The sequence below is a fragment of the Amblyomma mixtum genome, chromosome 9 (genome assembly GCF_055824585.1).
Source record: "Amblyomma mixtum isolate Tamu chromosome 9, ASM5582458v1, whole genome shotgun sequence".
Classification (NCBI taxonomy): Eukaryota; Metazoa; Arthropoda; class Arachnida; order Ixodida; family Ixodidae; genus Amblyomma; species Amblyomma mixtum.
In genome coordinates, this window is record NC_143020.1 from 34152109 (window position 1) to 34176660 (window position 24552).

Below are 24552 nucleotides of genomic sequence, written 5' to 3' on the forward strand. Positions count from 1 at the left end.
GTCTCCCATTGTGACCTTTGGGGGAGAGTCACTGTTGAGCTTCTTAAGTCGCGCGGCAGATGAAAGCCAAGCAGTCTCCTGCCTGTGGCTCAGTGGCTTGGGTGCTCTGCTACAGATCCAGAGGACCCAAGTTCAAACCTGGCCGTGTTTCAATGAAAGCTAAACACTAAAGGTGCCCATGTGTTGTGCGATCTTAACGCTTGTTGAAAGAACACCAGGTAGTACACATTAACAAAGAGCCCTCCAATATGGAGGGCTCTTTGTTAATGTGTAGCTTCAGGGGGTTAATCCTGGCAATTTAATTTGGCTAAACCTCTTTCCACCATCCACTAGTCTCGCCTTCTGTCCGTGCTGCTCTATCTCATCCTTGACCCTTCTCAGACCTTTCTAGGGTAAGACGATTGACCACCAGGCAATGCATTATGAAAAAAATCTATCCAACGCATACCAGGAACAGAACGCCATAGCAATATATTGTGCAACAAAAAATACCTTTATTCTCTTCAAATAAAACAGCTTTTTGAATAATATATAACATATTGCAACAGAATTTTTGCGAAATTTTTTAGTAGCAAAACATTTTGTACCTATAAACCGTATTCAAAATGTCACCGCTCTTTCCGCCTGCTCCCAACTTCTATCACCACATTGGCATGATCTGCTTGGAGAATCAACGAGTCAAGCGATTCAACAATCGATGACCATTGCAGTGTGTGCCCTTGTGCCCAAACTTTCTTTTAATCCAAGTGACAAGGCAGCCATCACTTGAGTTTCTCGCGGAGGATGTTCTCCAGCTTGACGGCGTCGGCCGCGAACTTGCGGATGCCGTCAGAGAGCTTGTCTGTCGCCATCTGGTCCTCATTGAGCTCCCAGCGGAAGGTCGGCTCATTGACCTCAACCTTCTTCAGATCCAGCTTCTTGGCTGCACGAAAGAACGAACTTGCATTAGAAAAGAGAAAAAAACATTCACCACGCAAACATAGCTAAAGGCTTTAGTGCAACATAAAATATGGGTGATGAGCGTTGAAGTCTTTACTCAACCAGCAGTCGCCGACTGATTGTATAGTTGAAAAAAATTCGTGGTTTTTCATAGCTGGTCTCGAGGAGAGAGCGCACGCTCGTTGGGATCCATGGCACTATCCTTCTTCAGGTTATAACCTGTTTTAAACAGTCATGGCTGGTCTTATGGGGAGCGCACACACTACTTCACACTCCCCATAAGACCAGCCATGACATGACTGTTTACAAAGGTTCCGCGTAGAAGGATTTGCACCATGGCTCCACAGGAGACCAGCTGCACTCTTCAAATCCGCCTTTAAATCAGCCAGAGGCAACGTGTGGCATGAGACGTGCATGTGATGCCAAGATCTAGCTACATCAGATTGCAGTGCCGGCAAGAAGCCCTGCTTTCTTTACCTTCTTACCCGTACCCACAAGGGCGCTTCTTCTGCATCTTCGCGTGAAGGTGCGGGGAAGCTAACGTCCGGGGAAGCTAACGTCCGGGGAAGCTAACGTCCGGGGAAGCTAACGTCCGGGGAAGCTAACGTCCGGGGAAGCTAACGTCCGGGGAAGCTAACGTCCGGGGAAGCACTGTTTTAAATTTCTTTTGCTGTGTTGTCTCAACAGCGCCTTGCAGAAGGTCCTTGAGCACCACAGCGAGGAGTGGCCGTCGGTCGCAGTTGAAAGAGTGTCTTAACTGAAGGACACATGAAACAGCTCATATGGAACGGTTTTTTTTTTATATACATTAAATTTCATGGAGAAACAAATGTTCTCACTGTTTTCCTTATCCAAGAATCCATCTTGAGTTAAGCTCCATGGACGTCTACTGTAGTTAGAGACAACATAACATGAGAACAGTCCTGTAGCAACACACATTATTGGCAAGTCCTTGTATTAAGGAATTGCTACAATTTCGAGAAGTGAGCCCGAGCAGAAGGCAAACATTTTTATGACTCCATTCCACCTGCATGAAAATGTGGTACCACCTAACTAATCTGATACCCTAGCCTCACAACTATGCAGTTTTTGCGCCTCAAATTGAAAACAAATTAAAGGATAACCTGGACTATGCTGACGCCACTGGGGAGAAACCAATTACTGCATGGGCTCCATATGGGAATCAGAGTAACAAGTTCGTTTTACCTGTGCTGTTCATGACCACGAAACTCCGAACCATACATGCAATGTAGAGAGCCCTCCATTTGGCACTAGACTTCTGCACTAAAACTGAGTAGTTTGCATGCAGTTCTCATTAACTGCAGGCTGTTTGTTGTCCGCATGCACACATTCCTTAACAGCTTGCTCTTAGTGTGAAAGCACTCATATGCACACCAACCCCGGCCATGAATCTTGTCAACCGTTCTTGCAGTCTTGAGCTGTTGCCTAGCAACGGCAACACCACACCAAGTTTCTTGTGTATGAAATAAATAATAAATAAAATGAATATTGGTTTGGTTTGGTTTATGGGGTTTAACGTCCCAAAGCGACTAAGGCTATGAGAGACGCCGTAGTAGAGGGCTCCGGAAATTTCGACCACCTGGGGTTCTTTAACGTGCACTGACATCGCACAGTACACGGGCCTCTAGAATTTCTCCTCCAAAGAAATTCTAGCCGCCGCGGCCGGGATCGAACCCGCGTCTTTTGGGTCAGCAGCCGAGCACCATAGCCGCTGAGCCACCGCGGCGGCTCAAAATGAATATTAACGTGACTGGGATTCGAACCTGCGGCGGCGCAAACAGATCAGCTTTGTCGGCCAGTGCATCACAGCACTATGAGATCGCTGCAGCCGATCGCTCCTCAAGTCAAACTGAGACACATTCTCGCGCTGTGTATTGCACTTCGTCATCTTCATCAACTTCCATCTGCGGTGCGAGCAGATCAGATTAGCTTAACCTCATCGCCAGACCATGTTTGGTTAGGCAAAGCAAATGTTGCCGCATATACTTCCACATCCTTTCGCACATCTACTCTGTTTAACTACGTTAAGACACTACCATTTTTGTATCTATAACGCACAGTTTTACAACTTTCATCTTATTTTCGAAAAGGCAGAGTTCGTGACTTCTGTCATTTATAACAGATGGCGCCACCCATACACACAGTGGGCATTTGGGTGATAACTTGTGTGGACAGGTCTTTACGAAGCCAAATTATGACTAAGAAGGTGCCTCACCCCACCACGACAGCATTTTCTAAAAATAGGGCGCAGCTTACAGCAGCCCCTGTAAGCGCTGCGGCCAAATTCCCTCCTGCATGGAACATTTGCTCGTTTCCCTCATAACATGGATGGTTTAGGTGGCAACTCAGTAGAGCCAGGAGCAACTGGCTCGCATAGAGAACTTGTACAATAACTGTAGGGATAGGCAGATGAAAATTATTCCAAACGTTTGAAGGATAGCAAAGAAACGATTGAAAGGGGTAGAATAACCATGCGTTACACATGAAGGCTGCTGGCTCATCCTTCCTACTTTCTTTTTTTGTGCTCCAAAGGTTGTGTGAAGCAAAACACCACTGCCCACAGTCAGAGATTAGATACAAAATGCTTGCTGTCAGGTAAGTGAATACTGGACAAAACTAAGCAGGAAGAGCAACTGCAGATGCTAAATATATATCTGCATTAATAAAGACTTCTATCATATGTACCGTCTTTGTCAAAAGTAACCAGGCTGCGTGGTTTGATTCTAGCCTGTATAGTGGAGCCCTTATGGCTTTCCTAAAGATCGAAAGGTGTTGGAAGGTGAGAAGACCCCCAGTCCTTGCATTTAACAACCATTTCAGCTTCATGGAAGCTGTAAGGGCTCCACTGTACAAGCTAGAAGCAAACCATGCAGCCTGGTTACTTTTGACAAAGACTGTACTTGGACAGCAGTTCCCGCAGCAGCCCATTCGGTAGCGCTGTCCACTAACCTTGCCATACTTTTGTGCTCAAGTCGAAAATTATACAAGAAAAATGCTAAGGTTCATTAGTGCAGATGTTAAACGTGTTCCCGCATTAAAACTTGCAGTTTTTCCCAGGGCTTTGATGACTGGCGAGTCGAAACAAGTGAGTGAGCCCAGATGAGTTGAGAGTCAGAGATGCGAGTCGCTATGGACCACAGATGACTGGTGTGTCTAAGTGAGCACGAGTGAGTTGTGAGCCTAAATGAGTGAGTTTGTGAGTTTGAGTGAGCCCGGGCCTTTGTGAGTGGGAGTTTGAGAAAGCCCGTAGGTTTACCAAACTTTTGTGAATGAGCCTGAGTGAGTACTCGTCGTGGTGGCTGCTCCAAATTTGGGCTTACCCTTAGCTTCAGACAGGTGGTGAACGATGGGCTCAGTTGAGTTGGCCAACTCTGACAGCAGGGCAGGGCTGCGATAAGAGAGAAAGGTGGAACCATTACCACAGGGTGAAAGTGCAGCCATTTACTAATGCCAGAACTCTTACAACTACACAGAAGACAAGGTGCCTGCAGTAAATCCCATTTCGAGCAGCTTTCTCCAATGCAAAGTAGGGACAGTGAAGAGCAGTGTCCTGAGGTGACTTTTTTTTTTTCGAAATGAGCCAAATCAACCAAAACACGAACAAAAAAGCGCGAAACTTCATAACCCGTTAGGAGTGCGATCATTACGCGGGGTAAATTTTCTACAAAAATTTCTGACCACCGAAAACGCAAACAAGTTGCAGGCAGACAACCCTTGTCATACGGGCGCGCTACCCACGGTTATGCCGCTAAACGCGCTTATCAGGAACCGGGCTTGGCGACCTCGGTTTATGTCGTTAACCGAGAATGTGCGAAAAGCGCACGAATAACATACTTTCTTCGCACTAAATCATGTTTCAAGAGCAACGCATCAAAATAGGCACTGTGTATAGTGCCGCGCGAAGGCGCTTGTATGCAGCCTTCGATCTCGTCCGAATGCGCAGCAACAGCGTACAACAGCAACGTCCCGCGGCGCTCAAGCTACGCATGTTACCGTCATTACACCAAAAAATGTTCGGTTCCTGCCGCAGCGTTAAATTAGGTGATACGTTCGCAATGCTCGCAGCACCGGATTCCGCGTGCTTACTGCAATGGTGCCGCCCGCGAGCGCAGCGGACGATGGCACTCTGGTGCTCTACTCCCTAGTCGTCGCTAGGCCTAACTTGTTTCGTATCGAAGCTGCAGCGGTCGGCGCTTTTGAATTGTCCAACGCTACACAAAATGGTCTACTTATGGCCTACCTTACTGACAACCTAATTGTTTCATATTAAAATATCACAAGAAATATATACGATCGATTTCAGCGGTGCCCTAGCAGCGGGGCTGACATGCAAGCAGATCGGGTCAGCCGTGCTGCAGCGGCGGCATAAAACTAGCTTGTATAGCAGTTATTACCCCTACCAGCTCAGTGATCCTCAAGGAGGATTCATTAACAATATAACATTTTTGACGACATTTCTGACATAACTTAGCTAACTAAGATGGCTGGCAGGTGAACGGGCGAGGGCGAATCGATGGAGAACTAGAAGCAGGAACCGTTTTAATCCGGTACGTAAAGGGGGAAACGCTTTAAGTGGAGTAGATTTCAACACAGTATGGTTTCAATCGCAGCCGTTGAGCTGCGTTCAGATGGCCAAAGTTTGATTTCAATTCGGCCTCTTCCCTTGTTTTTAACATCAATACACGAGTTCCTGTGGTCGCAACACATTTTTGTTCTGCAATCACATAAAAATTAAACTCCTCGATTTGACCGGTAGTCCAGTATAGCAGCGAAGCGAAGGCACCAGAAGGTAGCAAGAGGTGGCGGCGGCCACCAGAAGCATTAATCCAGCACTTGCTTCAGCCCCTGATGAGGAGATTGTTTTGTTTGCAATGAGACCCATATTAGGCACTCTCAGTGCAGCCGTCTGTTCATTTTATTTGTTTTATCATCATGCGAAGGCTGCCAGTGAGGCGTCACGTCTACTCAAAATTCGGATTGGCTCCTACCTTTCTGCGGTGCACACTAAGAATATTCTGGCAGCGCCCCTACCGTTAAGCAGTGTAAAATGAGTTGCCCATGCTCTGTGCGGTTCACGAATATATTCAATCACAGCTCGAGACAAAGATTTACTTTTGATCTGGCCGGCCGCATTTAGAGCGGGAGTTCTACTAACTACGAATCTCAAGTTTTAGTTCGGTAGTTCGTCTGACATTGAAATGACACTTGTGCTTAGCGATTTCATAGCAACAGCCTTAAGTAAGATGCCGAGGCGTACTTTGACTATGGCCAATGCGATGGTATCCCCAAATTTGACCCTGGCCATTACCAACACTGGCCCACCTCAACTCGCAAAATTCGGCCCACCCCAACACCCAAAATTTAGCCTTCATAGATTTGGACCAAAATAGACATGCAGGTTAACTTGCTATGGCCAATATGATGGTGTCCCCCAAACTCGGCCCTGGCCATTTCCAAATTTGGCTCACCGTAAATTTGACATTCCGAGATTTGGACAGTAAAGTTTCGCAACAAAGCGAAAAGGTTCTTTTCTCTTCCTTCCTTTCTTCCTTTGCACCAGGGGTGCCCCGTCGGAGACGGCTTTTGATTTGTTGAAGGCTGAAGGTCTGGCTAGACAATACTTGGCAACAACAGAGAACTTGCAGGGTATATAAACTGAAGCTTTATGTACAATAGTTTACATATATACATACAATGTTGAGCAGTGAGCACAACAACATGGAACTGGCTAACATTTAGGGGAGGCCCCTACTCGGCATAGCCGAAGATGCGTTACATCTATCTCCGTAGCCCAGAACCCTTTTTCCGGGCTCCGGGGCCCCGTTTTAAAGACACATGGGCCCGGCCCACATTCTTCAGCATCCAATCGTATCCAACTTTTAATACAATTGGTTATTAGCCGTATGGCCCACCCCCTAATTTCCCTAAGGCACATAACCCTCTCTCAAATATACATAGTGTAAAAAAGGACATCATTTTCACTTAAAACATCGTACATTCCGAGAATGGATACACAAACGGATTGGCTCCCTAGGTTACGTGCCACGCCCCATACTTCCACTGTATTACACAAACTCTCTCCCCTATGGAAAGAAAAGCAAAACATAAAAACAACATAGCAGGACACTTCCACGGGCTCTGGTCTCCCCAGAACCCATGGCCTTGACGGTTCTCGGATTCAGGGCAATTATCAGACCCAAACGCGAGCCACGACTGTCGCACACTACAACCGGGAACACCGAACCGCGTCCCATGCGAGTCCGATTGCCCTGGACTGCCGACCCAGCAGCCGCCCCCCGGGGTCCGGGCGGCATCATAACTGAAGTGGCCGTCACTGTCCCTAATTAAGCAAGTGGCTGCGTTCGTTCTGTCCGGTGGAGTTTTGTGCGTGCTCCCGTTTCTTGAGTTCCTTGAGACCGAGTTGTCGAGCCTTGGGGCCATACCGGACGCCAGCTAGCTGCACTGTCGCCCACAACCCCCATTCATCCGGACGGGCCCGGCCCCGCTTCGTCTAGCAGTGTTCTCTTTTCAAAAGAAAAGCTGTCAAACCTCCGACGAAGCGTTAGTGTCTAAATTGGGCCGCAACTGGTGTTTGTCAAGATGCTGTGAGCCGTTGGCGTAAAATGCAGTGGTGGTGCTGACATTTTTATGGCCTAAAGCACTTCTGCACGGTCAGTGACGAAACACACCCTGCGACGAGCGTCCGCTCCTCGTGTCCTTCCCCGAAGGGGACAAAAGGGAGTCGTTGGGTGTGCCGGCTGTTCCCTCCCTGGCTGCTGCCCGCCTTGAGCGCCAACTACCGCCTCCCGCTTTGCGCCCTCCTCGCAGCCCCCCCGCCGGGGGCTCTGGAGTCTGCAGCGGCGACACGAGAGACAGAAAGATGGGTGCTCCTAATGAGCCTACGCGCATCCACAGATCTCTTTGTCGACCGCTGAATGACGGAGGTCACCTCCTTCAGCCGCGAGGACAGTAGGGGGGGAATAAACACACACATTGTGCATGCTAGCTCTCTGCATGAACCAAAATGGATGCCCAGATTAATCGGAGTATGTGGAATACGATGGTACCTGCAAATTTTTCCTTCACTATTTCTAAATTTGGCGCACCTCCACCGACGAAATTTTACCTTCTCCAATGAGATCCAAGGCAAAACCAAGAGCAAGAAATTGGCTTGGGCAGGGGATGTAATGCGAAGGCAAGATAAGCGCTGGTCCTCAAGGGTAACGGAGTGGATTCCAAGAGAAGGCAAATGTAGCAGGGGGCGGCAGAAAGTTAGATGGGCAGATGAGATTAAGAAGTTTGCAGGGATACGGTGGCCCCAACTGGCGAAAGACAGGGTTAACTGGAGAGACATGGGAGAGGCCTTTGGAGTGCGGTGGGTGTAGTCAGGCTGATGATGATGATGATGATCAGGCTTAGAGTTTAACTTACTCAATGTGACCACAAAACCGCAGAGATGTTTGCACAAAAAGGCAAACTGAGTGCGCCCCTATTTTCGCAAAAAACATCCACTGCTGTGGTGCCACCCACCTGATGGTGAGCAGGTCGCATCCGGCGAGCGCCCGCACCTGGCCCACATTGCGGAAGGAGGCCCCCATGACCACTGTCTTGTGGCCATGGCGCTTGTAGTACTCGTAGATGCGCGTCACACTCTTGACACCGGGGTCCTCCAGGGGCTCGAAGCTCTTCTGGTTGGTGTTGGCCACGTGCCAGTCCAGGATGCGACCCACAAAGGGCGAGATGAGCGTCACGCCGGCCTCGGCACACGCCACCGCCTGTTCGCCATGCAAAATGGAGGGGGGGGTGTGCAGTGAGTTGAGAATATTGTTACGAAGAAGACTAAGTTGGCAGTGGCGCAGGACGGAGCACTCGCGCTAGGTCAGCGGCCATTAAATCATCTCTTGTTCATGGTTCATCACGCCTCATTCTTCGGGTGGCTGCTAAGTAACATTTCGTGTGAGGTACGGGGGTCCCTTCATCGCCATCCTGGTCCCGGAGCTTCGGCGTCCTGCACCTGCTGTGGACGTCGGCCGTGAGTACCTGGTCCTCGCAGCCCGAACAAACCTCGCCGCTCACCCCAGCCCCATGCCCTGCCCAGACCACAAGACACAACGAACTGACGATGTTGCCGAGACCAGAATGACCAGACCGACCCAAGACCCTACCCACACGTGAGGACACCGCCCCCCTGCCCCTGCCGTTGAGTCTGTCCAAAAACCTCGGCTGTCAGCTCCTGGCACCCTTCGGCCTGGATGCTTCGTGGACCGGGAGTCATTCGCCTATCGTCCCATCCACTGTGGCGGCCAGCACTTCACTACGTTGCCATTTCTGTTCTGCCCTTGAAACCTATCACCGTATCGTGCGTACCTTCGTCAATGTCTTCTTGTGTTTACGATCGGGACAATCGCTCAGTGGACCCGGGTAATGTAACAAAGAAAACGAAACTGGCAGTGGTGCATGACGGAGCGCTCGCGCTAGGTCAGCGGCCATTAAATCATCTCTTATCCATCGTTCATCACACCTCATTCTTCGGCTGGCCGCCACGCAACAATATGAAGCAGTCACAGTTCAATACTGCTCAATACAAATCACATTTTACTGCAAAGTTCACTGCTGCAGTGTAGAGTTTTGTAAAAAGTTTTACAGCAACAGCTGTTAAAGGCAAGTTTCTGGGATCTGCGGAGTTGGTGTAACACCATGGTCTGCACGCAATAACATACATGACACCACTTTAACACGCTACAGGCATCATGCGCACCTGACTCCTGAGTTACGCGTGTACGTCTAGCAGCGGCGTGTGCAGTTGAGTAGCATCTTCCAGTTTGTTGCAGAGTTTCTTCCAGGCTCAAATCGACAATAAAAAAATCAATGCTATAATTGCTGCATGGCTGCAACAACGCTCATTAGAATTCAACGGGAACCAAGTTTTACAGCTTTTCAAGGAGACACTGGCAGCAGGAACAACGAAAACGTTGAAACGTTGGATTAAACTCTTTCAACATTAGAATTAGGCTGCTGCTGTGGTCTTAAAAGTCTGGTTTGGTTTCATGGGGTTTCACATCCCAAAGCGACTCAGGCTATGAGGGTCACCGTAGTGGAGGGCTACGGACAATTTCAACCATAGGAGGTTCTGGCCTGACATCACAGAGTACATGGGTCTCTAGTGTACCGCCTCCATCGAATGAGAACGCCATGTCCAGTATTGAACCCACATCTTTCGGGCCAGCAGCTGAGCACAAACACTGGAGTCACTGAAGCAGTTTTGTTTTAGTGTCATCACACGTGATGTCATTACCGGGGCCTCTGCCCGTCGCTGTGCATTTCAGAGAAGCCTGAATGCCGACGACTTTACGCGGCGATTACGCCACCATTTAAAATGCTAGAACAAAACGATTTCGCGGGCTTTACCTGCACGTTTCGCACATTTTGCAACCTTACACTCGAATTTTAAAACTGCTTCAGTAGCCCTTTAAAAGGCACTCGACGTGTTAGTTAACTCTGCCTACCTTCAGCAGTGAGTACAAAAAAAAAAAAAAATCAGGAGCTGGAACGTTTAATCAGATTTAAGTTAGGGAAATCGGCCACATAGGATAATAATTTCAAGTTTCTAAGAACGCTCACAACGTGTAGATCGAGTTCCCGTGGTAAAAAAATCAGTCCACATTCCTCTTCAGTGCACCTAGCCAGGCATTGAGGCAGCATGGTCACTGTCTTAGCCCCTAAAGCAAGTGATATGACAAGCTGTCAGTGAACAAGCTGTCAGTGACTCCTTTCTCTCAACCTTTGCATGACTACAGCTCATCATCTCTCACCTGGGTGAAGTTGAACAGCAGGGTCATATTACAGTGGATGCCGTGCTGAGACTCCAGGACCCTATACACAAAAAGAGGAGACAAAACAGGCACGTGGTGAAATGGGAGACGAAAAGCTACCAGTAAATGCAAGAAAGCAGCCTCATCATAATGCACTTCCCATACATTAGAAGCTTACGAATACCACACCATCCAAGATTAACACCAAGTTAATATCACAACTAAACGAAAGTTCTCTGCGACGCGACGAAACAAAAAACTATGATTGCTATTTTGTGTTGAGAAGGGCTAAAAAAGTTTCAAACTTTCTTCAGTTACACGTCCTTAAGTTTCGAACATTTAAAACAACGCATTAGGCTGTTTGCCTGGCAGGAAGAAAGTTAAACTAATGTTGTATAGCAAATGACGATCTGGAGCAGCTCTCCGAGTCTGCAGAGGAACAAGATATCTGTCGCGGCCCAATCAGAACTCAGGATCTGAATCCAAATCGGCCATTGAAAAACGCTCTTTGGTTTCGCAGAGCAAGAAAACTTGCTCTGGATTGCCAAATGGACTATGCCATCATAGTTTCTGCAGCACGTTTAAGGATCTCCACTATTAGCCGCCATTTTTTTCCTAGCAAACTGCACAGATCTACATAACGCACAGATATCAACTGCCTCACACCATCTGTCATAAGGCTCCTTCCCATCAAAATGTTGCATTGCTATGTGCACACATGCTTTTTATGACCCCCTTCTGTGTTAGTGCAGTATCCCTTGCATCCAAGCTGCCAATGGCCACTCCAATAAAATGGCTTTTTGTGTTGTGCATGCAAGTGCTTTCTGTGTGTTGCCAGAGCAAGCTAGTTGTTGTTTGGCACTGAACCAATGAGGCACCTGCTGTCTTGCCTTGCAAACCACAGGAGAAGTGTAAGTTGGAGTGTGCACAGCAGTGATTAGTGCAAGATTTTTTTTTTCTGGCACTGTATGTGGCACAAGTCTGTTAGGACTTCCGCCCAAAACGCCACGCTGACATAACATGGAGGAGTAGATCTCTGCTGAAATTTAAAGCCGGGATTCCCCCGCTGAGTAAGAAGGGATGGAGGCATTTAGCCCTGGAATATTCTGTCATCAATGAACTGCCTGCATTTTCTGCCAAGCTTTTCATTGCATAAGCAATAATGCGCCAGGTTTCGAGCCGTCGCTTATCTCCCGGCGGTGCAGCGAGGTCAAACAGATGGAGCGCCGTTGCCATAGCAACCGTTTCAGCCGCGCTTCACCAGGCGGCAGGATCGTCGCTACGCCGCCGCTGCTGTCGCGCGCTCTAGACGCATGTGTTGGAATGTGGAGAGAGCAAGCGGGAGGGAAACTGGGAATAAATACACGCGTTCGCTTCGGGCATAACTGCTGCTGCTTGCTTACGCAACTTGCCCGGTTTAACCAGAGCTAAACCTCAGTTAATTATGTTCACTAGCTGTTAGTGCAAACTCCAACTACTAAGCTACCCCTCACTCTGTACACGTTCTCCTGTTGCACGCCCTGGTGACTGCTCGTGAAGAATCGCCACGCAGCACTCACTTGGCGGCCTGGATCCCCTCCCAGGTGGAGGCCAGCTTGATGAGGATGCGCTTCTTGTCGATGCCGTGCTCCTTGTACAGGGCGATCAGGTGCAGCGCCTTGGCTATGGACGCCTCCTTGTTGAACGACAGCCTGCAACACCAGAACAGGCAGTCACAAACAAGGGATGGCCACACCTCTGAGCTCTGTTATCCCTTTAACCCTACTACCCAACCATACGTGGGGGAAAAAAGACAATTACGACTGTTTATGTGCGAGAAGGCATATGTCTGCCCGCTCACTTTGTGAACGTAGTCACCTCGCACTGCGGCACGATGCAATCTGATGCCATGCAGCTGGAAATTCTACCTCTGCATGGCTCTATGAAGCCACCGCCACATCCCTTCTGATCTGTACGCTAACTTCATGAAGGCAGTTGCCACCATCCACGGTCCGCCTTAAGGGTATGATGCGACAGCAAATGGGTTAACGCTCATATATATGAAGAATTTGAGCTTCTCCACTTAATATTCATAGATCCCTGCCACTCCTTCGCAGTGGTGCAGCATTTAAGCATTGTGCCACTGTGCTGGGATGACAGGTGCTGACACCAGTGGGACTTGTGCGATCGAGGTTGTCCCAAGCAACCTCGTACAACCAATCATTAATTTAACTGCCACCTGCTAGGCTGCATGAGGACGCCATCTTCTATGGGTACCATCTAGTGCTATGACAGACCGGACCAGTTTTTGCTCAATGGGGGCAAGTAAGGCTTACACATTAATAAATACTAGAAGAAAATGTTAAGACCTACACCCTGGGGCTAGTAAGGGCCCAAGGACACCAAACTTTGATGCACCCAGTTTAACAAATGATGAACAGAGCCTGTCAAAATACCAGAAGAAAATGTTAAGACCTGCAGGATGGGTCTAGTAAGGGTCGAAGGACACCATAATCTGATGCAGCCAATTTAACAAACAATGAACAGAGCCTGTCACTAAAGGTAGAAAATGCATGTCTTCACGGATTGCAAAACAACAATAAAGTTAAGCTGCACAAAAAAGTGGAACTGAGAAAGAAAACACACAATTTCACTTTTCAACAGGGCAAAGAAGCAACAGGAAAATGTTGCACGACAGTGCCGCACTATGTCAATTTTAACATGCCAATGCACTATGATGCAGCAACATGCCAACGTATAAGGTGAGCAATACAAAGCATGTAGCACGGTGCACCAGAGACATTACAGATACTGTCTCATGCGTGATGAGGTCAAACTGCACGTGTAAATTGCCCCTCCTCAGTGCAGCATCAGATTTGTCCTCCGCAGTTTGCCATTTTCATTTCACGCAGTGGATGAACTGTAGCTTTCGCACCTGGCATCAACCTCCGTCGATACTCTGCCGGGAATGATCTTGAGAATCTCCGTGCCAAAGAGGACCACGAGCTTGTCCATGGCATTGGTCACTTGCTCGTCCACGGTCCTGGGACACAGACAAAAGGACAGAGCTCAAGGTAGTGCCCATACGCATTGCAACCAAGCAGAGAGTATCGTATTACTATGGCAGACCACTCTGCCAAAGACGCTTTTAGGCTTGGTTAATGGGGTTAACGTTCCAAAGCGACTCAGGCTATGAGAGACACCGTAGTAAGCTCTTTTAATGCAGCAACGTATTATCAAGCACTACAAGAGCAGTGTATCCCGCAAAAAAAGGTTTGGTATGTTTTCAAAGGAATGCTTCACATACTACACACTGTAACTGCTGTGCAAAGCTGAGCACTCTGCAACATCAATGTATAGATGTGCATTGACATTGCAGAGCAACCTAAGTTTTTACTAGTTATGTTGGTGTGAGCCACTGTCAACTTGCACATCTTAAAAAAAAAGTCCAGTCCAGCCCAACAACACATCCTGAGGTCATCCCGAAGACATCCAAACACCCTCATCAATATCTATGTCCTGCATGTCATGGCCAAAGATGCTTCCAATCATGTAAGCGCATAGCCTGTTCAATACTCTCACTACGAGCACTTGTACAGAGACACCATGCTGCCTGGCAGTTGCTTTTCAAAGCACGCTGGGGAGAGCAGCTGCAGCTTTCACCTATTAATACGAGAACTGCCAACGTTCACTGCAAAGACCTTTTTCTTTGTTGAGGCATTCAACGTCACTCCTGCAGCAGCACTCAAGGTGTTGCCTTGGATAAGACTGGGTTCGTTCACAATGGTGCACCTGCGTGGCTAACTCAGTTAGCATACATGGCAGCTGCGTGCCACAGACAAGCCTAAAAGCCCTGTTATGAAGCAGACCTGGTCACTGGCAGCAATTTTGAATACCAGTTTGTTTTTCTGACAGTTTAACCCTACGTTCATTCTTTTAGACAGCTCTGCACATGTCCCTGACATGCACATAATGTCACGTCTTCGCTTGACTATGATATGTTACACGGTACAACATCGCTGGTGCAACTTGCTGAATATCCCTTCAGCAGTACAATTCGCAAATTAATTTCTTGAAATGCTTTATTCTGCCAAAGAATTGAAATATGCTAATTGAATCAAGCATAGTCTTGCCTCCATTTGTACGGGTATCTGAGCCAATGGTATCTTTGCCAATGACGATAGCTCCTAGTAATTGCAGCACTGTCACCTGTCTAACAACTATGTGGATAAGCTACTATCGTGCTCCTTAATCTTAAGTATTACTGCTCTGTACATGGAAGACTGAATTATAAAACCTCAATGTGCAATTAAAGCGATGCTATGACCATTCTACTGGAAATAAAATTTGCGCATAGTGCAGGTTTAACATCCCGAACTGAAACATGGGATATGAAAGGTGCCACAGTGGAGGGCTCCATATTAATTGCAATAATCTGGAGTTTCTTGATGTGCACCGACGCTGCACACCGGATGGGCATTTTTGCATTTCACCTTCAAAATACAGCCGCCACGGCTGGGATCGAACCCACTGCCCTGGAGGCCGCAAAAAAAGTCAAAATCAACCAGTTGCTTCACTCATGTTACATCTGTTAAAAAAAAATATTTTTGCACTTCTAAGTAACTCAACATTGTAATACGCTGCAAATATGCTGTTTTTGCCACTATCATGGGTCAGGATGATTATGCAATACGGAAAAATCGTCCTGCATTTGGTCCACACAGTAATGGCTGGCTATCAATAGGGGTTACCATAATGGCTGCCATCATGGTTAACAGAGGACGGGTGCAAGGATATGAGATTGTCGCTTTCACTTCAGAGTCTGAGTACTAACTATGCTGCAAGCAGGTTCTGAGAGCTTGAGCTACCGCTACCACTTCTACTGTGCTTGCACAAATGCTCACAACCATTCAGCTAGGCACATGGCAACACAATGTCCACTGTGCGTGGCATACTAGCAGAAGATGACTGCACGCATGGCATGATGGAGCGAAACAAACTGCCTTAAGCGCCTTGCAGTAAAAAAAAAAAAAATCTATGGTAGAATACAACTTAAAAAAAAAAACAGCAGTTGCTAACACTGGGCTTCGGTTCGCGGCGTCCTGTATTACTCCGCTGGCCAATCGCAACAGTGAACGAAATCGGCTTTTTAACGTTTGACTACACCAAACAATCCACGTACCAAAATTCTAGAGCTCATAATTTTTTTTTTATGTGATAAGCTTCTTGTTTAGGTAACGAGGAACGTGTAAGCAGCGGACTACTTTTTCGTCGCGGAGGAATTCTGTGCGCGAAGGCTGAATGTGGGCGGAGCTTCACTGCAGACAAGTTCTGTCCGACTATGGTCGGATACAGCTTAAGTCTGCAGTGAAGCTCTGCCCACATTCTATAGTCGGATACAGCTTAAGTCTGCAGTGAAGCTCCGCCCAAATTCAGCCTTCGCGCACAGAATTCCTCCGCGACGAAAAAGTAGTCCGCTGCTTAAATATTTCTTGTTACCTAAACAAGAAGCTTATCACAAGAAAACAATTATGATCTCTAGAATTTTGATACGCGGATTGTCTGATATATTCAAACATTAAAAAGCTGATTTCGTTTACTGTTCCGACTGCTGTTTTTTTTTAAGTTGTATCCTAATATAGATTCATTTTTTTCTGTTCACAAAACGCACAACTAACTCTCCGAGCGGGACTCGGCCGCAAGTCAAAGCGCGCGTCGAAAACGAAACCACGCTCGTCGCTCACGGGCAAGCTTGGCAGACAGGGAAACAAGGGCAACCTCCTCCCTCTCTTCACCGCCTTGCCTTCGCGCTGTCGGCGCAAAAGTCGAAGGACGCGGACGCACCGGCCGCAATTAGGCGCAGACCAAATCAACGAGAGCGGCGGGAATTGAGCGAGGTTAACCCACGGGGGAGAAAAATAGAAAGAAAGAAAGAAAGAAGGAAAGAAAGAAAGAAAGGAAACTTCCAGGCACGGAACAATGCGCACTTACCCGCCGAAAAAATAAATAAGAGCGACAGAAAGAAAAGACCAGGTGCACGAAACAGCGGCTGCATGCCGAACAAAAGCGCGAGTTAACGAATTAAAAAGAAAAGAAAAGGCGGCAAAAAAAGATGGGGCGTTAGCTTGTGGGCTAGGCTTAACCGAGTGGAAAGGAGAAAACCCATGAAGCGTAAGAACGACGGCGGGCGGCGCTAAGCTAAGACACGGAAAAGAAAAAGGAAGAACACAAGCAGCGCCCACCGCCTACTTATTTTTTACGTCAAGGACTCTGCGAGAAGGTTGGCGCTGCGGTTTCGTCAGTCACGCAGTCCGCCAGCGTTGGTCGGTCAAACCCGAGTGATCCCCGACGCGGAAAGCGGAACTGGCGCTCGAGCGCGGCGCGGTTACGCTGGCGCGCCGGCGTCTTTTTACCTTTCGTAAGATCGCCCAGTCGAAGAAAAAAACACAAGAGCGGTGTGGTTTGGCGGCAAGGCGGCGCTGTCCGCAAAGACCAGGATATATCCGCTCGAAGGCTGCAATCGCCGGACCAGGATACGTGAAAGGACGCGATCTCAGGCCATGAACGACGCACGAAAGTTTACAGCGCCAACAAGACCGCCGTCTCAAAACCACATTCGGCGCTCAGTCCGATGTGGGAGCACCAAAAGATTGCACTACCGCCTTCATAACTTTTTGTTGCGAAAGCGACACTACGCGAGTCGCCGAGCCATTTCGCGGAGCTGACGAAAAGCCATACTGCGCATGCGCGAGGAGCAGTCACGGCGCACAGCTGGCGCGCCGTCGCTGCGCGGGTGACTCAGAGGTGCCGCCGCCGCGCTCGCCAGTTGCGCATGCGCAGTTGCGGCGCAGAGCTAGCGTGGCGGGGCCGCTGCCGCGCGCTCTCCATCGCCTCTCTCTCTCTCTCTCCTCGTTGCTTTCGCAATCCTCCAGTTTTAACCAGAGATAAAACACTGCCAATTTTTTCAATCAGCTCTTTAATTTTGTACCACAACAAGACAAGGCTAAAGTGGCCAGTTCAGAAGGTCATGCAGGCTATCAGTCCATACTGATTTTAAAGTGTTTGCCATTAGTAAAACCCTTTTGATTGATAATAAATGAACATGTGTGTACAGCTTGCTCTTCCAGGAAAGCCGCAGAGCACTTCACAGATACGCGGGGGGCAGGGAAGACTGCAGACGTGCTATCCTGTTTGCTGGACATCTTGGTGATAGTGGACATCTTATCCAAAGAAGCTGAGAACCCACCTCCCCATGTGGCTTGCTGCTGGAAACAACTTTCTTTAGCTCCAGACGTGTCTGATCCTGACTCCAACTTTGCTGCCCCTTAGATACTGAATTCATTCCTTTCAGCATCATAATTTAGAAAGAATATTTGAAGTGGCCCGTGCAGACTTAGATACGGCAGTTTCTTCATCGTCAATCTGTGATCTACTCGCATCAAATGCTCTCTGAAATGCATGGAAAAAAACCTAGCGTTGCACAATTGTTTCCTACATGTTGTTTCATACATGACAAATTTTTTGAGGGAAGGGAATTAACATCTCAGTGTTTGCTGAAACCAATATCGACTGAGTTGTTCAATTACAACTTTCTGTAGCGAGACTACAGGAATGATGCCACATGCTTTTGATATGATCTGCAATATGGCTGATTTAATCAATACAGGTCTCTGTCATAGTCAGAGCTCCTGCTACTGTTATAAATAGGCCAAACAAGCTTGAGCACTACAGACAGTACCGCCAAAAAAAAAAAACACAATCTGCATGTTGGCTTCTGTGATATGGAGACATGGTTTGATGTATAGTTTATCATCAGTTCAATTCATTATTATTCACTACATTAGGAGTATGGTCAACAAAAATAGTGCATAAAGTAAATCACTTTTCCTAAAATGCTCCCACAAATATGCACATATTAAATGCCTTGCTTCCATGTAGTAATATTACTCTGTCAACATTTACAATCATCTCTTCGGATCAAATATAAACTACTTCAGACTGCATGTTTGCATCTCAACATTACTAGGCGCTGATACTATTTAGCACTCTGAAACTCTAATGTCTTATGAGTGCTTTCTGCTCAAGCATTAAAATGTAGCAACATTGCTGCAGAAGTAGAATTTCATGAACAATAAGCTGTTCTGCACTGCCCACAAATGCAGCAAAGATTCTTGACAGAGCGGCCTAAGACGACAAACTTTTGAAGGGGAGTCACGAAAGAACCATCACTGGGTTTACTGCCCCCAAGTTTACATGAAGCCTAATGGATGGACTGCGTGTCAAATGAAGTAGTTAACACTGCCATTTTCTCCCCAGTATGTCATTTTTGTAGCATGCAATGGAACTGATCGCCATAAGGCTGCCCAGCCTTGAGATGGCCTATTCCGTCCTCTGTGTATCCCCTTGTATTTCAGCTCTGAGACTACTAACATATGCGATCACATGGAAACGTTAGTCACAATGAAAAACTTCAGTGTACCAGAAGTTTTACTGCAACTAGGTTTAACTGCAATGACCACAATAAAGATAACACTCAGCCTACAGTCCTACACTGCATGAACTTAAATTAACAGGTATTAAAACAGAATATCTGCTAACACCTCCCCATTTTTCTTTTTTTGCATCTCCCAAGAGGATGAAATGGGTCTGAACAGCCATCATGCAACGCAGTCCCTCATTCAGTTTCCTCACTGATGAAATCAAACAGCTTGATGTACATTAGTCATCGGAGAAACCAATCAGCTCCTAAAGAACCAGCACAGCCTTGCATCGGAAAGGACAAGCCCCAGCATGCATGATTTCACAACCTATTTACTACCCTCCACCTTAATTGTTCAGTACTGCACCTGTTCTTGAAAGGTTCAGCTACGCATTGTGTTGGCATTCTTTGGCTAGACAATGCCTCGCTCCAACCAAAAGTAAAAAGCCTATTTCCGGCCATGTGCGTGCCTTCAGCGGGGAAACCAGAGACCATTAGACATGCACAGTCGGTCAAGCATGACCAGCATGTCGAGCAGCAGTGGCAGGAGATAAGCCGACTGCGTTGAAAGGGCCAATAGAGAAGGTGATCCTAATAAGAAGTCTGTACACACTTAAAAAGCATTGGCTTTTTGTCACTAAGAATACGTACTTGCACAAAATGCTTCGCAGGTATTTACCAGCTTTCCCTTTTCGTTGTAACTGTGATGAGTTCTTTAGCATCTCCACTCATTTATTATACTTTTATTGCTCTCCACAAATTCCACCAACCTCTAGATAGATAGACATCAGCACCACCTTTGTATTGTGAGAAGAGTCACCTAGCCATTAATTCTTAGCGTGCTCAATATGTTCGGATTAACTGCCATTTTTCTTCCTTTTTTTAAAAATTGAGTGTGCCCTGGATGTTCCAAAACCACAGTGTCTCTCAGATTCCTGCGGTGACACCATGCACTGATGATTGAAACGGCCTTACACTGGATAAGAATATGTTTGATCGTTTCTCTGTCTTGCATGCAGCAATAGGAAATGCCATTTGTTTATGGTTTATGAGGGTTTAGCTTCTCAAAGCAACTCCAGCTATGAGGGACACCGTAGTGGAGGGCTCCGGAAATTTCGACCACCTGGGGTTCTTTAAGGTGCACTGCCATCGCACAGTACACTGGCCTCTAGGATTTCGCCTCCATCGAAATTTGACCGCGGCGGCCAGGATCGAACCTGCATATTTGTGGTGTCAAGTTTTTGCCAGCAACACTACGTCCTCAAGCACCCAGCACTAGCCTAGCAAAGTACGCCACTCCCTATGCCATTGCCACCTGGTGACGAGTGAAGAAATTCAGCTGCACAGTACACAAGGTGGTAGCACGCAATTTTAAAGGGACATCAAGGACAAACTGAAGTAGACCTCTGTCGATAGATTATTATGTTTCAGTCATGAAGAGGCCCCTTTTTCCCCAAAACAAGGCTTTTATTGACTACAAAAGGCCAAAAATTAATTACAGGTGTTGCTGCCAGATGGCACTACAATGCAATCAAGACTTATCTTTCACACAGATCTCAGAGGTCAGGCTACACCACTATCAACTTCCAAACAGTGATCACGGGGCCCCTTCCAGTCTTGATGCAATGGATTTGAATCGAGCAATGGTGAAAAACAAAAATATCTTTAATCCAATTTTCACAGAAATAAGTTTTCTTTTGCTGCTGAAAAACATCAACACAGCCACAGAAAGCCAGTAAATCGACTTAGCATATGGACTTGTTAGCTATCGCACAAGACGTGCTTCTATATCCCGCATGCAAATATGTCAACAGCCCTCACTTTCGAGAGCACTTAAGTGTAAAAAGCAAAACAAAAAGGAGGGAAAAAAAAAGACCAAACAAACACTCACTTTCCATTGCTCTTGCCGTACTTAACAGCCTCGTCCACCAGATGGGTGTACTGGGGCAGCTTGGAGGCGGCGAGAATGAGTGATGGGTTGGTTGTGGCATCAGTCGGCTTGTACTGCTTCATCACTGCAAGAGAGAGGGGAAAGGGAGACATTAAGCATGAGCTGTTAGAGCAGGCAAAGCGCACAATGTATTCCCTATATTCAATGATATGTACAAGACTTGCACCGATACTCGCTGAAAAGCAGATGCTATACATTGTTACACACACCCATTTCTGCCTGCCAATCTCTCCTCAATAACAATGATCAAACTTCAGTGACTTTGCAAGCATACCTACACAGTAATGGCTATGCACAGCGTTTCGGTGGAGGCCAAATGCAAAGATGCCCATGTGCTACGCAACGTCAGAACATATTAAAGAACCCCAGGTGGTAGGAAATACATCGGAACCCTCCACTATGCCACCTTCCATAGGCCTTGTGTGTCTTCCGGGTGTTAAACCCTATAACCCATATATACTGAACTTATTCGTTAACTTTTTCAAGGGCGAGCAATGGTGGTAGCAACAATGTTTATCAACATGGTTGTTGTCACACTGTCCCGCACTAATTATGGATACTTACGAAGACACCTCTTTTCATCATTAACAATGATAAACCTTGCCATACATGTATGCACTGCAGATAAAGCTTCCCCTTTAGTATTTAAAAACCTTTATATACTGATGATGAAGAGGTGCAGCAACTTCTGTTACTAGCCACTGGTCTTCACTGAAAAACATTCAAAAACTATCATTTTTTGTCATATACCTTTTGCTAAATTTGTTACACGCCATTTGGTCAAGGTAAAGTTTAATTGCATTATGCAAGTCACTTATAATTAACTAAGTTAACAAAGCTGCTACACTTACTACAAATAACTTGAGACACTTGCACATTATTTGCAACACAGGCCACAGAATTTTTGAAATTTTGAAAATTGAACAAAATTTGCAATGCACAATCACCGACAAGAACATAACCAAACAAAAAGGCCAGACAGGCGAAAAACTTCACACTCGGAACAACGAGAGCCAAACAAATAACAAATACATTTATTACACAAGAGGTCATCTATATTTGAAGAAAAAAAAAAGAATGAAGGAAGGCGCGAAAACATGTATGTGCAGACGCCTATTGGAGGTTCCGAAGGTATTCACGGAATTCGGGAAGATTAACATGACACCTCACTTGAAGCGATTTACAACTGCAAAGTCATAAACGGGAAGTCGGCGACCGGAGGTAGTTTCAGCGAAGCAAAACTCGTTAACCAGTTCTGGTCCGACGCGGTTACCGAGGGACCACGCCCACTCAAGGAGATTTTAATCGACAAAGGCACTGCCACTTCAGCCACTCCTTCAGCGTTACAAAGCTTGCTACTTGAAGGGCGACCGATAGCAGAACACTTTTCCCGCGGGTGTCTAGACGGTCAGTCGACCGAAACCGTCGCTAAGCGCAGAAAAGCCGCGCTTCCAGCTCCTGCCCAAAAAATGCCGCCAAATAATTGAAAATATTCGCGATTTCGCACACAACAACCGCAAAGGTGTGTGGATGTTTCAGCAGCAACCGGGGACCGGCTTTTCCGCCAGGATTTTCCAAGCGGATACGATAACGGCAACGGGAAACCGAAGTGGACACCGGCGTTCGTTTCGCGCAGCTCCCCGCGAATGAGTGTGCGACCCGGTCAACGTCTCAAGCACGCGTGATCGTCCCCTGATGACAATTACATGCGCCTACTGGGTGCGAAGATCACGCTATTCGCACAATTCCGCACACGAGACGAGCGAACAGGAAAACGATCTTTCCACAGGCCGAACTACCGCTAAAGCTACACGGAAATTGAGGCCACGTGACACAAGATCGTCACATTTTTTTTTATGTATATATTTACTTTTCTCAGCGACCGGCCGGTAACGAAGGGAGACATCACGCACCTTCGAAGTCTCCGGTGTCGGCGACAACGGTCGTGATCTCTTTCAACTGGTCCAGAGACGAAGACATCTTGGCTCGCTTGATACTGTCACCAGTCATGGCCAGCTGCTCGAGGCACCGGGTTTTATACGGCTACGGAGAGGCACGCGTGCGAGCGGATTCCTTCTTCCTCCACCAAACGTTTCTATGGTTGCATGGCATAAAAAAACTGTAGTAGAGGCAATCCACACTGACCTCGTGGCACCAAAATGGACATTGCTATTGGACGCTCTTAATGGTACGACGAAAATGGAGGAATGCTATTGGCTGGAAGCAACTTTTTGGTGTTCTATGTGCATCTTCACTATAGTTGTTTAGTCTATGGTAAGTTTGAAAAAGCTTTTACTTTTTAAATGATTGAAACGGTTTAAAACTTGAAAATATTTTGTTTTCTTAATCTATCTCGGGTACAAAGAAGTTGCCTTTCTGAATATCTAAAAACAACAGCTGCAAACATGGCCGCCGCAAAGTATAGTAGTGGCTTGGCGACATTCTGGGCCCTGTGCAACTCAACATTGTTCCTTTAGTCTATAAATTCACTCAATTTCTAAACTTCTTATACTTCCCACCTAAATATTATACTTGAAGCGCGTAAATTACCAACTTTTTCTCGAAGCTATTTTTAATAACCCTCTAGCGACACCGTGCTGCCTGGTGGCAAAGCCCTACACTACAAGAACGAAAACAAAGCACTTCCATCCTCCACGAATTTGATCGGCAAATTTGCTGGTAAGCCAAACGTCATTTGAAAGCATTTACGTTCAAAACAGTGCTCGGAATGCGTGCTGATGCAACCTCGCCATAAGTTGTAGTGGCTCAGAACTTACGATTATTTCTGAGTGGCGCGGTCTTGCATCTCGTGTCGATCGCGGTAACCGCCAAGTCGGCAAGCCTTGTCTTAATTTTGAGCGGAAATTGTAAATAAAACGCCTGATAAAAACGTTGGGAGCTTGGAAAACAGTCGCGTCGATGCACTAACGCGATATCGGAGATGTGCACACTCGGTCAGTTCGTTTGAGGTCGTTTCCCGCCCGATCTTCCTCCTGGTATCGTATGGCAAGATAAGCGGGTGTCGCGATGGGACGCGTCTGTTCAAAGATTTGAATTCGAACGTTTGAAGCTTTTGAAAACGCTGACAAGCGGTGCGGGCATGTTGGGGACGTGAATGTGAGTCAGGCCCGCTGTGTGTACGCTCGACAGAGGAGGAAATGCGAGCGGAACAATTGCAACGCGACCGGTCAACCGCCGCCTGGGAGAATGCGAATCGCGTAGCTGCGCGTCCCGACATGTTCGGGCAAGAGACGCTGCGTAAATAGGCTCTGCCCTCCCAGCGCCGGTTAGCGCGCGCGCTCACTCAGTTCGCTCGGAACACCCGACGGGACTCCGACGGTCGCTATGCCCCCGCTAACGTAAGTTTTTTT

At 47.1% G+C, this 24552-nt stretch overlaps 2 protein-coding genes across 5 annotated transcripts in view; one reads left to right on the top strand and one right to left on the bottom strand.

Annotated features, from left to right (window-relative positions):
* Window positions 1-472: 472 nt before the first annotated feature.
* Window positions 473-23973, bottom strand: Taldo (transaldolase). Of its 2 annotated transcripts, XM_089559661.1 has the most exons (9): window positions 23959-23973; window positions 23095-23276; window positions 21122-21245; window positions 13687-13794; window positions 12332-12463; window positions 10773-10833; window positions 8491-8735; window positions 4281-4348; window positions 473-922 (listed from the first exon to the last, which is right to left on the bottom strand). In XM_089559661.1, the coding sequence occupies exons 2-9, from the start codon at window positions 23189-23191 to the stop codon at window positions 762-764; spliced, it is 996 nt and encodes a 331-aa protein (XP_089415787.1). In that variant the 5' UTR covers window positions 23192-23276; window positions 23959-23973; the 3' UTR covers window positions 473-761. The 2 variants fall into 2 exon arrangements, with proteins under 2 accessions (XP_089415787.1, XP_089415788.1); XM_089559662.1 differs by lacking the exon at window positions 23959-23973 and having other exon boundaries at window positions 23095-23286.
* The window catches only part of LOC149328705 (uncharacterized), a 53153-nt gene continuing 52361 nt past the window's right edge, over window positions 23761-24552 (top strand). Inside the window, exon 1 of one of the 3 annotated variants that reach the window (XM_089559659.1) lies at window positions 23761-23860. Coding sequence is in view for 1 of the 3 variants with exons in the window: in XM_089559658.1 (XP_089415784.1) it covers window positions 24527-24540 (14 nt within the window). In the remaining 2 variants the exon portion in view is untranslated. The other 2 variants (XM_089559660.1, XM_089559658.1) reach the window with 2 other exon arrangements.

Bases quoted from the DNA above. Each gene is read 5' to 3' on its own strand.
- Taldo (XM_089559661.1), bottom strand. From the start codon at position 23,191: ATGACTGGTGACAGTATCAAGCGAGCCAAGATGTCTTCGTCTCTGGAC. The intron at 21,246-23,094 runs GTGCGTGATGTC...TCTCTCTTGCAG, and splicing joins CGACACCGGAGACTTCGAAG to TGATGAAGCAGTACAAGCCG. The intron at 923-4,280 runs GTAAGCCCAAAT...TCTTTCGTGCAG, and splicing joins CCACCTGTCTGAAGCTAAGG to CCAAGAAGCTGGATCTGAAG.